Source organism: Nasonia vitripennis, assembly GCF_009193385.2.
Source record: "Nasonia vitripennis strain AsymCx chromosome 3 unlocalized genomic scaffold, Nvit_psr_1.1 chr3_random0008, whole genome shotgun sequence".
NCBI classification, from domain to species: Eukaryota; Metazoa; Arthropoda; class Insecta; order Hymenoptera; family Pteromalidae; genus Nasonia; species Nasonia vitripennis.
Window position 1 is genome coordinate 423,793 of NW_022279628.1, and position 14,303 is coordinate 438,095.

The window sequence follows — 14,303 nt, forward strand, 5'->3', positions numbered from 1 at the left end:
CCTTTTAATTTTATCTGCTAAAGAAAGCGGTCGATCCCAAGGACCAAACAAGGAAAAGTAGGTTCTTTTATTCTCTTTCAAATGCATTATAGCTGAACCGTTTGTAACTGTAACGTCACGCGTATTTTTACATTACAATGAATAATTTTACTCTTAATCCATAATATATCCGAGCGTAAGAAAAGTCACACGCCAACGTATTTTCTAAAAATTTCCCCCGCATCGACTCAATACTATCGTGCATCTTTTCCGACCGACCTTTTTTTGGAAAGGACAGAATCTGCGCCTTAGTTGTAAAGTGCATTCGAAATCTCGACCCAGAGTCTGAGCGTAGCATCACGGACATCTGTGAAAAGTACAAAAAAAAAAAGGATTTATGACTTCTGGGCCCTGAACTGCCGCGCACGTGCATCCTTGTTCGTAGAAAGGCCATACAAATTTCGACGGTTACAACTTTCACTTTTGAGCGACGCTTTCCTTTCTTTTAATGTTTTTCCTTTCTTTTAATGTTTTTCCTTTTTTTTAAATATTTTTTAATTTGGCATGTGACTATTAAGCACATTAACGGATGTAATTTTGCGATTATATTAATATTAGTTATTTCTAAATCGATAGATTCTAAGCAGTATAAATAGGTATAAACGTTATACAATAATATTTTCGATGATGCCTAAATTATTGTTGCTATGAACTTTTAGCATAATTCATTATTCATATCAGAATTACATTATTATTTATCATCATTGATTATTACAAATTGCTATATGTATACAAATTAATAGAACAAAGCCGATATACTTATTATTTCCTTTTCTGACAAATCATATTATTACAATTATTAATTGAAATAATGTGTATATATTAGCTTATACTTTTTGCTTATATTTTTATATTCTGAAACTTTACAATCATGATTTTCGTTTAAAAATATATTCTGAAAGATTTTATTTGACACTAATTATATAATAATAAATATTAATTCTTGCTATTTACAAACGCGTTAATTTAAACAAATGTTAATGGAAAAGGAGAAAATAAATAAGTATATCTGTCAGATGTATCATCCAAATATTATTGTATTTTTAATATAAACAATAGAATATTACTATGTTTTTAGTTAAATTACACATAAATTTATGTCGCCATTAATATTGTTTATATCGAATAATTAAATAAGTAATTTAACGATAGAAAGGTATAAGTCGTGCCATCTGTGTAATCCACTCGGTTGACCCATAAGAGGTCGACTATTCTTAACCGTTCCCGATATCCTGAGTTAATCGGACCCTATAGGGGTTAGATTGACTCTTTCCTATATTCATACACATTTCCCTTTCATTCTTCCTCTTAGAAATCAATAAAAGAAAAGTATTGAAAAGGACTCGTCTCGTCCCAGCGTATAGCTAAAATAGAGACAGATTTTCTGCAGTGACAACTGAGATTAAACTCTCGGACGTTACATAACAATGGGATGATTAAAAAATAATCACAAAATAGTGTTTTTCAAAAATCAAAAAATGCCCATAAAAATAGTTGAGAAAATAAAAAACAAGTGTTTTCCCGAATTCAGAATTTAAAAATAGATATGGATGTCAAATTTTATTGATATTTACGGAATAGTTCCAGAAATATTTCGGTATACATACACACACACACACTCATCCATATGGACATTTTCCAAAAACACTTGACTTGAACTTTTAACAATCCAAAAAGTATTTCCTGAAAGTTTTGACGAAACTCAAAATTTTACTATTACAAAGCTTCTTTTAGGAGGAAGCAAAATGAATACAACAGACAATAACTATTAATAAGTGAAGACAATAGTTTTTTCATAGTTTAAAACAGTTTTCTTTATTTTATGATTGTTATCTTCTACATTCACTAGTTTTTTCCTTATCAAAACAGTTATTTGCGGATTTCTAGTGATTTTTCTTTTAAAATCATGTTTTTAATAACATAATAGAATCACATTAACGTAACTTGTTGAAAACTGTTGAAATCTGGTACCATCTGCAGTAAACTGAAGAAAACTGAAAAAAAAACCTAATAATACCTGTAAATAACTATTCTCTTTATCTCTATTCCGATATTCTTTTGCTAAAAATTTCTGTCTTGTTTAGTTATCTTATGTTTTAGTCTAAACGCTTCAGATAATAACTATTATGTGCATAATTTTTTTTACTCAGGATCAATATAAGTATTGTTGGAATATGCCATAGTAACTGAATACTTGTGGCATGCCTATAGCAAAAATGATTCTACGTTCGGAGTATGTTTCATAAACAAAACTGTAACTTAAGCATATAGAAGGAGTGGGAAGCTGCGTAAGCCCTATAACTGTCTCTGCCCGGCAGTCGTACTATAAAGACGTACCTTCCTCGTGCATTTTGAATAAAGATATTTTTATCAAATCTTAGCCGAAGCTGTGTTCATTTAACACCCATTTCCAATAAGTATGAGAAATTATAGTATATTACGACAATAGTGCGGTAAAGTAGTGTCACCCTCGGGGTGATAAGTCCCCACGAGGGTGTAATTCGTTTACCCCTCCCCCTCCCTAGTATCGTACGATATTTTATGACACAAAGGGCGTAAACTGAGATTTAACGAGTGCAGTTTTGCACAAGCGTGGCATAAATCGAGGCGCAGCGTGTCATACAGTAATTTTATATAAAATCATATATTATATCCTTACATAAAGATCGATTAATTTAATTATCATGTCATACAATACTAAATTGTTAAATAAGTCATCAATTTAGAATATTTTTTGATACAGTGTGCGTAAAATGCACTTTTACGCGCGCAACGTGTGCGTTTAAGCACATTTTACGCCCTCTGTATTGATCCTACACGAGTTGGAGGTTTGTCGGCCGAGCGAAGCAAGGGTGGCGATCTCACAAGTGTAGAATCAACTTCTGCGCACTTATATCAAAATATACTATTTTAACAATCCTTATTAAAAAATCTCAAGTAAGATCTTTAGTCAAAATTGTATCTGTGATTTTGCGTACAGATTTCTAAAATTCAATGAATAGATAAGAATCAGTTGGTAATAATCAAAATAAACTTTATTGGTTATGGAATTACTCTGATTTTCTTACCTGAAGTTTTCATGTCTAATATTTTAAAATCAAAATATTGCTTAAAATGCTTCAATGCATGTAATTTTAAATAAGGTTTAACTATTTCAGAAATTATTTTCAATTATAACAAACTCAATATAAGGATTTCAGAAATAAACCTAATATAGCAATATTCCTAATAGTGAAGATGTTATTTGAGATTTATGATTAGGGATGACTATGGATAATTGATAAAAATGTTAAAATATTAAAAATTCACATCAGCCTTGTGTGTGCAATCGCATGGATTGCGGGAATGTACATAAATATAAATTTTTATAACAAATATTTAGATATTATAATAAAAATATATAATACATTATTTAAAGTATATAATTCGTTGTAATGTTTGTTTAAAACATCTATTTGATTATACAATATGGTTTATTTAAAAAAAATTTCATTGTTGGATATTAATTTATTTTTCCCTACTGAAAAAACTCATGTGAGTGCTCTTTACAAAGAAAATGATTACTTAAAGATTTTTGTCATTTCATTTACACAAACACGTAGCTTAGAAAAAAAAAAATATCTGCAGAAATAATTATTAGCAGCATCCCTTTTATCTGGACCCAATCTGCAGATAACATCTTGTGATACGCATAAAAGCATTCGTCTTATCGTGTTCACTATAAAATAACTACAAAAAAAGATCACATCTGTAAAAATAATTATTTGCAGCATCCTTTTTATCTGGACCGAATTTGCAGATTACTTCTTGTGATATGTATAAATACATACGGCATTCGTCATTTAAAATTCACGAAGACATATGTTGAAAAAAGAGCATACCTACACAAATAATTATTTTTAGCATCCTTTTCATCTAGACCAAATTCGCAGATTACATCTTGTGATATGCATGAATACATGCAGCATTCGTAATTTCAGATTCACAAACACGTAGCTTTAAAAAAAAGATCACATCTGTAAAAATAATTATTTGCAGCATCCTTTTTATCTAAACCGAATTTGCAGGTTACATCTTGTGATATGTATAAATACATACGGCATTCGTCATTTTGAATTCACAATAACACAGCTTTAAAAAAGCGCCATAAATTTATCAATAATTGTATTCTTGCAAATGTGGGTAAAAATTTGTAAGGGAATAAAAAGTTACTTTAGTCCCGCTTTTTAGGGATTAAAGTGTCTTTTATAGTGCAGTCGTAAATAAAAGTATATATAATCTTACCGTAATTTAGACATAAGTAAGAAAAAATATTGTGTTAATCATTATGTTTACTGCGAGCGAATCAAGCAAATCATGCTAGTTGTATCTTATATACACTGAGCCAACGACGTACTACACTGTACTCGCCCCGATTAGCTCTTGCAGGCGCTATATCCGCCCGTTACAGCCCTCCTCAAAAATATATATACATACATACACACACACACACACACACATATATATATATATATATATATATATATACACACACACATATATAGTCTTAGTACAAGAATTTAATGTAAGCAAAAGTAAGAAGTTCATTTGTTTAAAAATTGAGTGCAGTCGTGGTGAATAAATGTCATTTTACTTTTGTTTGGCTACAGAAGCATCTATTTAGATATAGATACATAGGGGTCATACAATATGTTGTATATTAAATATATATAGTAAGTTTGAGTAGAAAAGTTGATTTCAGTAAGTGCAATGTGCAATAGAAGGTCAATTCTTATGTGCATCAAGAACTGTGCACGGACGGAATGATCATTTTTTGTGAATCAGGCTTTGTCTCCATAAAACATTTTTTTATTAGATATTTGGGATTTTTCAATACAAAGGATTTATCCAAAATTTGGGCTGGGCGATCACTCCCTTATAGTGTATAATTAGAGAGAGAGAGAGAGAGAGAGAGAGAGAGAGAGAGAGAGAGAGAGAGAGAGAGAGTTCCATCTGTGTTGATAATAATGTTATGAAATAATATAAGCACATTTTTAATTTTTTTGATGAATTTTTTCAGCAAATCCAAACATCGATCGCGCTCACGATCGCGTTCTCATTCTAAGGATCACCGAGAAAAAGAACGGCGTGATCGTGATCGAGATAAAGATAAAGAGAAAGACAAAGATCGAGATCGCGATAAAGACCGTGATCGCCGACGAAGATCACGCTCGCGTGAAAGGCGGGAACGTGAGAAAGAAGTTGAAAGAGATCGTGAACGGCGCGAACGCGATCGAGACCGTGATAGAGATAAAAGAAGAAAACGGTCACTAACTCCAATTACTCTTTCAAGATCTCGACAACCATTTATTAAAGGAGCTAGTCCTTTAACCAAGTAAGCTTTGTAACTATAAATATTTATATGTTGATATGTAATTTTAAATTTAATTCTATCGAATTATGCATAGTATAGTATAGTATAAGTAGAAGCTATTTATGAATTTTGTGGAATTCGTAGTCGAAACATTTTTTTATAATTCTATGTTGTGCACAACTATATAGATTCGAACTCGAAGTAAAGGATTTGTAGCAAAATCATTTAAAAATTGTAATATTATCATAAAATGTTTCAGATTATAGAAGTGATTTTCTCTGTATCTATAAAATAAACTGTATTCCTATCGTGAAAGCTTATGATATTTACTAATGAGTACAAATTTACAGATTTTTAAATAAAAAACTAAATGTAATCCAAATGAAAGAGTACCCTTTTAAATTGTGGGTCACTAGACCTCTTTGCTCAGCGTTGTAGCGCAAAGATTTCTCGAAGGTCCTCATTATTTTTGCTAACCGAAAATAGTAAAGAGTTAACTTTTTGCCACGAAAAAGTATTTTTTTAATAAATTAATAACTATAAATTAACAAGGATTCTTTTTTTCTTTGTCATTTTTTTTAACTGAAGTAATTGTCGAAAAATCACGCTTTTGACCGATATTTTGGTAAAAATGGAGAAATCATGCTCGGATCAAGATCTCGGTTAAGTTGAAAATTAAAGTTCATAGTTTAAGTTGTGTTTTGTATCCATGTTATGACGAGATAGAAAGCAACGTACATATTTTTATTTAACAAAGAACTCTTATTTTTACTATCCTCCTCATAAAGACCGTATGATCATCTATATAGGTTGCTTTGTTTAAAAGATGTTGACAATGTCTTGTTGCTCTTATTAATCAAAATCATGTCATGTTGTCGTGAGGAATTTTTAAGTGTAAGAATACAATTTTTGTTGTACGAAATGATCGTGTATTGCTTTCTCATAGCGGAAGCTTTGTAATAGTGAAATTTTCAGTCTCGCTAAAACTTCATAGAAGCGTATTTAGAGGGGTTTGAAGTTTAAATTATGCGTTTTCTGAATATGTCTGTGCGGATGGCTATGTGTGTGGTTTTATGTGGCGTAGACAGAGCAAGCTCTGCGCAAGTGGCCTTTCCATACCAGAACCCCAGAGGCACCATCGTTAATCAATACTTCCGTAGAGCCTGTTAATTAGTCTAGTTGGCTTCTCTATTGCAGTTTGACATTTCCATACATCTCACATCCACCAAGTTGCTTAGGGGTTCAGAAACAAACTCGTCTTGTTCATCATCTATGTATCGTCAATCACAATTCTGCAGCGTCCTGCTGTCTGCTTCCTGCAGTATCGCCCGATCGTCTACTTCGTGCAGCATCGTCCGGTCATCCTCTGGACAGACTAAACTCCGACACCTACGTTCCTCTGCATCGGTCCAAGGAGCACCTCATCTAAAGGCTCTACAGCCTCAAGCCCAGCGATATTATCACGTGGATTTTCAGCCTTGTCTTATTCTTCTTTCTTCTTTGTCTTTTTTGACCTTCTTAAGGATTACTGCTGTATAATTTCTCACTGCACACCATCCATTCTCTGACGCCAGCTAAGCTGTCATAAGTGACTTAAGTGGCACTCTGTTCTGTAGAAAGCCTTGTAGTTCTTTCCGCTCTCACTGATACCTTAAGCAGTTACAGAAGACGTGCTCTGTATTCTCGTTTGCGTACAAACACACTGGGCAGTTTGGCTGGTCTTCTATTTTGAATCGGTATACCCATGTCCGCTCAAGAACTGCGTGATAGTAATTAACTTCTGCATGTCTGCTTTTATTACAGTTTTCTAACCTTGGTATAAGGCGATGTATCCATCACCCCTTGCTGCTGGTGTCCCATCTTTTTTGTCTCATCTATTGTCTGCTTCCTCGTGGTGTCCCAGATTTCCTAAGTATTATCATTTAGCCGTCGCTTTACCTCGTACACCTCCTTTCTCTTTTTTGCTAACAGGTCAATTGGTTGCATGCCTGCTATAACACACACTACCTCGTCTGATACCGTACGGTAGGCAAAAGCGACCCTTAATGCATTCCTCCTGTGAACTGTGGATAACCTTCGTGCATAGGATTGCATCAACATAGCATCTGCCTATATAGGGCTACGATAAAGCAGCAGTAACTCTTTCTAGGTTTCGGGCTTTTACTATATCCTGGCCTCTATTTTCTCGCTCGCTGTTCCTCCCTCTCAGTGTCACTCGCTGCGGGCACTCTGAACGTCGTTATCCCACCAGAAAACTGGTGGTCGTCTCTGATTTAGTACCCTTCTTCATCATGGCGGCATCGCAGGCTTATGCGATGTTCCTCATTACCTGCTCAGTTTTACTTTTTGCTGAGCCACAACGCTGCATGTCATTTAGTGTCAGCAAAATACTTCCTTGTGATACTTTCATTAAATCTCATAACATTAACACAGCGACACACAAGCTTAAGCATGATTTAACGAACCATTAAACGATTATCATTGCAGTAAATAAGCTGAAGACAGTAACTTAAGAACCGTATTTTCTTGAACTACAAAAAACTAATAAATAATGCTCATTCTAGAAACTGAGATAAAATTAGGTCGATACCTGATCCAAATTTGGCTGTAGATAAATTGTTAAATGAGATCAAGCTATGCGTAGAATCGTCGAAAACAAAAAAAAAGGCTAAAAGACACAATGGTAGAAAAAACTGGATTACAGACTCGATAATAAGGTCATGTGAAACCAAAGAATTTTTGTATAATTTATGGCAACTAGGTGTGCAGAATTAGCAGCTGAAAATACAGTATAAAACCTATGCTAAAATCTTGGATAAGGTAATTACCGATGCTAAAATTAAATATGAATTAAACCTAGTGCAAAATAATTCCAATAACCCAAAAAAAATATGGGAAATAATAAATGCAAAAATCGGGGAAGTTAAAAAATCGAATAATGCCATAAATTACATAAAAGTTGATGATAGGAAAATTACAGACAAAATCGAAATAGCACAAAACATAAATACTTTTTTTTCCGAAATTGGGAGAAAACTTAGTGCAAATATCGCGAAACCTGTAAACGCAGAACTTAAGCTGCCTGACATGAACCCTATATCGATGTTCTGAAAGCCAACCAGTATGGCAGAAAGAATAAGTATAATCAATACCCTAAAACTGAAAAATGGGGGAGTTGATAAGATAAATGCGAAAACTTAAAAACTTAAAAACTAAAAACTCTGACCCATATTTTCAATAAGTGTATTGAAAAAGCGATATCGCCTAATGCTTTAATGAGTGCGGAAGTAGTGCTGATTTATAAATCCAGCGAGAAACATAAAATCCTCTATATATTTAAATTCGTCTATTATATTAAAATGTGTCTTGTAGTCTCCGGCTATAAGTTAACTTCATCCCAAAGACTACCCCTCCATAGGGTAAACCGGAACTTGACCGGAAGTAGACCGGAAGGTAAACCGAAAGTAATTAGAAAAAACACAAAATAACCCGAAAGTGACCAAAACTAACCGGCGATGAACTGGAAATATACTTAAAATGAACAGAAAGTGACCTGAATGATGTATATTTGCTACTGCTAAAGGGTGACTCGGAAATCGGAGCGTTTATTCAACCGAAAATGACAATGTTGCTTCGAACTGCGCGTTGCGCGCCGCGTATGTTATCTGCGTGTTCGGCGATAAGACGATCTAATTTTCGGGCTATTTGCCTTTGCATTTGCGAGAAAGAGGGAGAGAGCACTAAGTTAGCTTGACGCTTGGCGCTGGCGCTGGAGGTGATGCTCCGGTCGTCGTGCTGTCCCTAGGTGCCTGGTCGGGTTGATGGCCGACTCTCTCTTCTCGCCCTAGCTAGTCTCGATGGCCGTAGAACCATGCCTCTGAACAGGACGTGTTCGTAAATTAGCCGGTGGCTTCAGCCACGTGCGCTCGCTATCGTAGCTAGGATCGGAGAGAGTCTTTCTATTCTCTCCGCTTTTAACTATCTCTTCTCTTTCTCCTTCTCTCAAGCTCCTTCGCGTTGCCCGTCTCTCTCTTTCTTACAACGTCTCTATAGGCGCTGCGGTGGTCAGCGTGCTCTCTCTCTCTCTTGTCGCGCTGCTTCCTCGATTCTCTCTCTCTTTCTGTGAGCTTAATTAAACCTTTATGCTTCGCGTGCGGCTTCTACAACCTAGATAATCGTCTCGTCGTGCGTGAGTGTGTGTGTTGTCTGTGCGTATGTGCAAGTGAGTGTGTCGTTACGCCCATACTGGGCTGGGCACATGCTGCGTAGTGTGTATGCACCTTGTTTATGGGGTCGTTGAAACAGCCCTATCCCCATGTCAGCCGTGTGTCGGATTCACACTGACTAAACCCATCCCCCTTACGGTCAGGTAAAAACACCTAGCCGTAAAAAGGAACGCCCTCTTTGCCTTTATTGACCCTTGGTAAAGGTGCCTAGCTCCATCTTCTATGCCCCTGAACCCCGCGGTACCACCGACAAGCAATGCTTCGCGCGGGGGGGGGGGGGGGAGGCTTTTGCCCGCTTCTGGTTGATGTGGTCGTCATCACTATAGTCATCCTTTATTTTCTGCGTCGCACACACACACGTACATACTCAGCCTCTTCGTCTTCTTCTGCCTTCTTCGTCTTTTCTGACTTTCTTGAGAATGTCTGCTGTATAGTTGATTACTGCGCACCATCCATCCTCTGAAGTCAAAATGGCCGTCATAATCGACTTAGAAGTTAATCTTGTGGTAAGATAACTCTCAAGTTCTTCTCGCTCCTGATGATATGGTGATCACTCGCTAAAGAAGTGCTCAACATCCTCTGTTGCATCCGAACATATTGGGCAGTTCGGACGGTCGTCTAGTTTGAGCCGATGCAGGTACGCTCGGAAACATCCGTGTCTGGTCAAAAACTGCGTGAGGTAGTAGTTAACTTACCTATGTCTTCTTCCAATCCGGAGTTCTATCCTTGGAATTAGGCGATGAGTCCATCGCCCCTTGCCACTAGCGTCCCATCTTGTTTACGATTCAGCTATCGTCTTTTTTCTTGTGGTATCCCAGATCTCCGTCTGTCTTTTGTCTATAATGCTATAATGCAGCATCGTCCGATACCGTACGGTAAGCGGACGCAACTCTTAGTGCACTTCGCCTATATACGGTAGTCAACTTTCGTGCATACGATTTCACCTGCATCGCATCTGCCCATACTGGGGCTCCGTATAGCACAATCGATGTGGTTACACTGGCTAAGAGTAACCTTCGCTTCTGATTTGGCCCTCCTACATTTGGCATCAATCGTGATAGAGCAGCGCCAACTTTTACTGCTTTATCACTGACTACTTCCAGATGCTGTTTAAAATTTAGTCTTGCATAGATGGTGATGCCCAATTATTTAATGGTTAGTTAAGAAACGATTTCATGTCCATCCACCGCCAGTGTGATTTCCTCCATCTTCTTCCTACTGGAAATGAGAATAACTTCCGTTTTGTGGATGGCTAGTTCCAGACCCGTCTCCGTTAGCCATTCGTGTATTATACGGGTTGACTCTTAAGCTATGTCTGTCACCTCTTCTTTATGCTTCGCTACTACCACTACTGCTATGTCGTCAGCGAATCCCACGACTGTTGCTCCTTCAGGTGATCGTAGCTCTTAAAGGACGCCTCCTGTAACTTTATAGGTCTTGGTACCGTTCTCAGTGTCATATAATAAGATTCTGTCCTTCAAGTAGTTAAACATCATCCTTCTTATATATAAGGGCACATCCTGCTTCCGGAGTGCCTCGTGTATTTCACTCCATCTGGCCGAATCGAATGCATTTTTGACATCCAATGTAACTATGGCAAAATACTTCTTTTTTCCTTCCTTCCATCTTTTCCCCTCTATTGCTGTTTGTGCAGTGTCAATCACTAGACTAACTGCGTCCGGGATTGAACGCTTTTTTCTGAAGCCATATTGGTGTTCCGCTAATCCACATTTTGCTTCTATAAAGTGATCTATTCTGACGCAGATAATGCGTTCCAGGATCTTGCCTGGGGTATCCAGCATGCAGAGCGGTTTGTATGATGAAGACTTCTGGGGTGGTTTCTTTCTTTTTGGCAGAAGCACTATTCGCGATTTCTTCCAGTTTGTGCGGAATGTTCCCTCTTCTAGACATGTATTGTACAAGTCTACGAAGACCTCTAGATAAGCGCGAATAGCATGCTTCAATGCAATATTTGGAATGCCATCCGGCCCTAGGGTCTTGTTGTTTTCTACCCTTCTGCAGGTCGCTAACAATTCCAGTGCTAACAGAAACATCTCCTTATCATAATCCTTTGTTTTCCAACTAACTCTATTGGTCGTTGTACTCGCGCTGAGTCCCTGTTAGCAGTTGCGAAGCGTAGCAGCTGTAAACAGTGACACCTACTACTTTAACCAGCATAAATCCTTCTTCACGGGTCTTTATTTTTTAACAGAAAGCAACATTCCCACATGCCCAGATCGCTGCTTTACCAGTAGTATTCATTTCTCACGATGGTTCGTCTAGATCCTTATATTGTTCGTACACAAAAGCTCCGTCTACCTCTTTCTCGCGAACATACTGGTTGAGTAGGTCCTGTGCTGTCTTACAGTGGTTTAGATTTAACTGCACTATCTTCATTTTCATTGTTTCTTTAGTTTTTTTAATGCGGCTCGGTAGGCTGGGCATGTATAGCTACCAGCTGCATGTTCACTCTTTAATTCTGCATTTTTTTCCGGCAAAGAATGCAACTCAGTTCGTTCGTGCAACTTTTTGCTGCACGTCCTTCTGTTCCGCACTTAAAACAGCATTTACTTCTGTCGTACGCCTCTGTACACTTTTTTGCGATATGGCCAAAACCTAGACATTTATAGCATCTAGGTGGTCGCAACTCTTGACTAATCTCCCTGATTCTGCAATTAACCCAACCTACTTTGAGCTTTCTCCTTGCGAAGCCTCTCGATTGTGGCTTCTTTTACCAGCACCGTTTTAACCGCTTCTTGAAGTTCCTGCGCTTTCACGTCTTTGTCCGTCGTAGCTCCAAAAGAAGGTTTCCTGCCACCGTTTTGCGTATATTATTTACGCTGTTACCAAGCACCGTCAGATTGGGATCCGCTTCTATTTTCCTTAAAATATCAGCGTACGAATTTCCCTCAGCAGCTTTTATAACAAGTGCATCAGGCCTGGTAGGTCTCTCTCGTGGTTTTCTAGTGCCATTTTTGTTCTTGGCACCAGTGCCTTTATGTACCTCCTTTTCCCTTTTCTTTTCTTTTTTTTTCTTTCTGGTGATAACCTCCTGCCAGGGTGGGTCTGCCTTTTCTTCCGAAGACACCTATGATTGAAGACATCCGCCACCCAGGGGACGCACCACATACAGTTGTCAGGCTTCCCCGCGTGGTGTGTGTGTGTGTGCACGCGTATGCGTGTGTGCGTGTGGGTGTGTGTGTGTGTGTGTGTGTGTGTATGTATACCGTAACTACTCCGTCAATATCAATAAAATTTGACATGCATATTTATTTTTAGATAAAGCAATATTTTGACATGCATAATATTTTTAGATATTTTTAAATAAATTCGGGAAAAACATTTTTTTTAATTTTCTTAATTATTTTTTTTATGGCCATTTTCTGATTTTTGGAAAACACTATTTTGCGTTTTTTTAATCATCCCATTGTCACAAACATTTTAACTAGAATGCATTTTAAAGTGAATAAAATTATCTATTTTTCTTCTTTGGTCCTCGGGATCGACTGCTTTGTTCGGCAGATAAAATGAAAAAGGTGATTTATTTTTTTAAATTCATATTTCTAAAACTAAACGTCATAACCTCGCGAAAAAAAATCATGTCTATGGGTCACGTGTTAAACTCCCATTAAAATTTTAAGTGATTTGACTACTTATTTTCTCAGCAATAAATCGAAAACTAAAAAAAATGAGTTTTTTGTGCCTCGATTACGGACCTAAAACGACTTTATTGCACTTGAGATTTTAGGAAGAAGTAGGTTCTTTATGTGTTTTGGCTAAGTTAATTGCACAGCTTTCAAACCCCTATGGTTTGTAAGATATCAAGGTTTCAATTTTTATTTGAAAATTTTTCTATTCCCTATATCCCACTGTGTATGTACTTTTTGTTAGCATAAGCCCTGATTCATATATAATTAGTATTCATATGTCCTTTTTGCTAAAGCAATTATCGCAAAATCATGCTGACGTCTGCATAATTCGGCAAAAGTGAGCATTATTACTCTTTCGTTTCCAGTTTCCTCATCATAAGTCATGATCTCTGCATGTGTGTGTGAATTTCTACATCTGTGTAAGTGTGAGTGTAAGTGTGCGTTGTGTCGCTGCCTCCGTCACCGCCTTTTTTCACGCTTATCGTCACTTGCTAAACCGCTCTCAACCCTGCGTTATCTTTGTCGTGTTTTTTTTCTACATTCCGTATGCTCTGTAGTGACACACAGATATATATATATATATATATATATATATATATATATATATATATATATATATATATATATATATATATATATAATATATATATATATATATATATATATATATATATATATATATATATATATATATATTATATATATATATATATATATATATATATATATATATATATATATATATATATATATATATATATATATATATAATATATATATATATATATATATATATATATATATATATATATATATATATATATATTATATATATATATATATATATATATATATATATATATATATATATATATATATATATATATATATATATATATATATATATATATATATATAGGTAAATATTTTCATGGTCATGATTTTGGGAGAAAGTCGAAATAATTATGCAGCAGCTGCCAGACTTTATGCTGAACGCTATCCCAATAGGAGACACCCAAGTAATGTTACTATTCA

The 14,303-nt window shown here is 36.0% G+C and overlaps 1 protein-coding gene across 14 annotated transcripts in view; it reads left to right on the top strand.

Moving 5' to 3' along the window:
• The window catches only part of Rbm39 (RNA binding motif protein 39), a 243,187-nt gene that overhangs the window by 117,406 nt on the left and 111,478 nt on the right, over positions 1-14,303 (top strand). For 13 of the 14 annotated variants that reach the window (XM_031926988.2, XM_032601834.1, NM_001142492.1 and 10 more), the window contains 1 exon segment: positions 5,099-5,413. The exons of the other annotated variant lie outside the window; for it this stretch is intronic. In XM_031926988.2, coding sequence (XP_031782848.1) covers positions 5,099-5,413 — 315 coding nt within the window. 14 annotated transcript variants of the gene reach the window in all.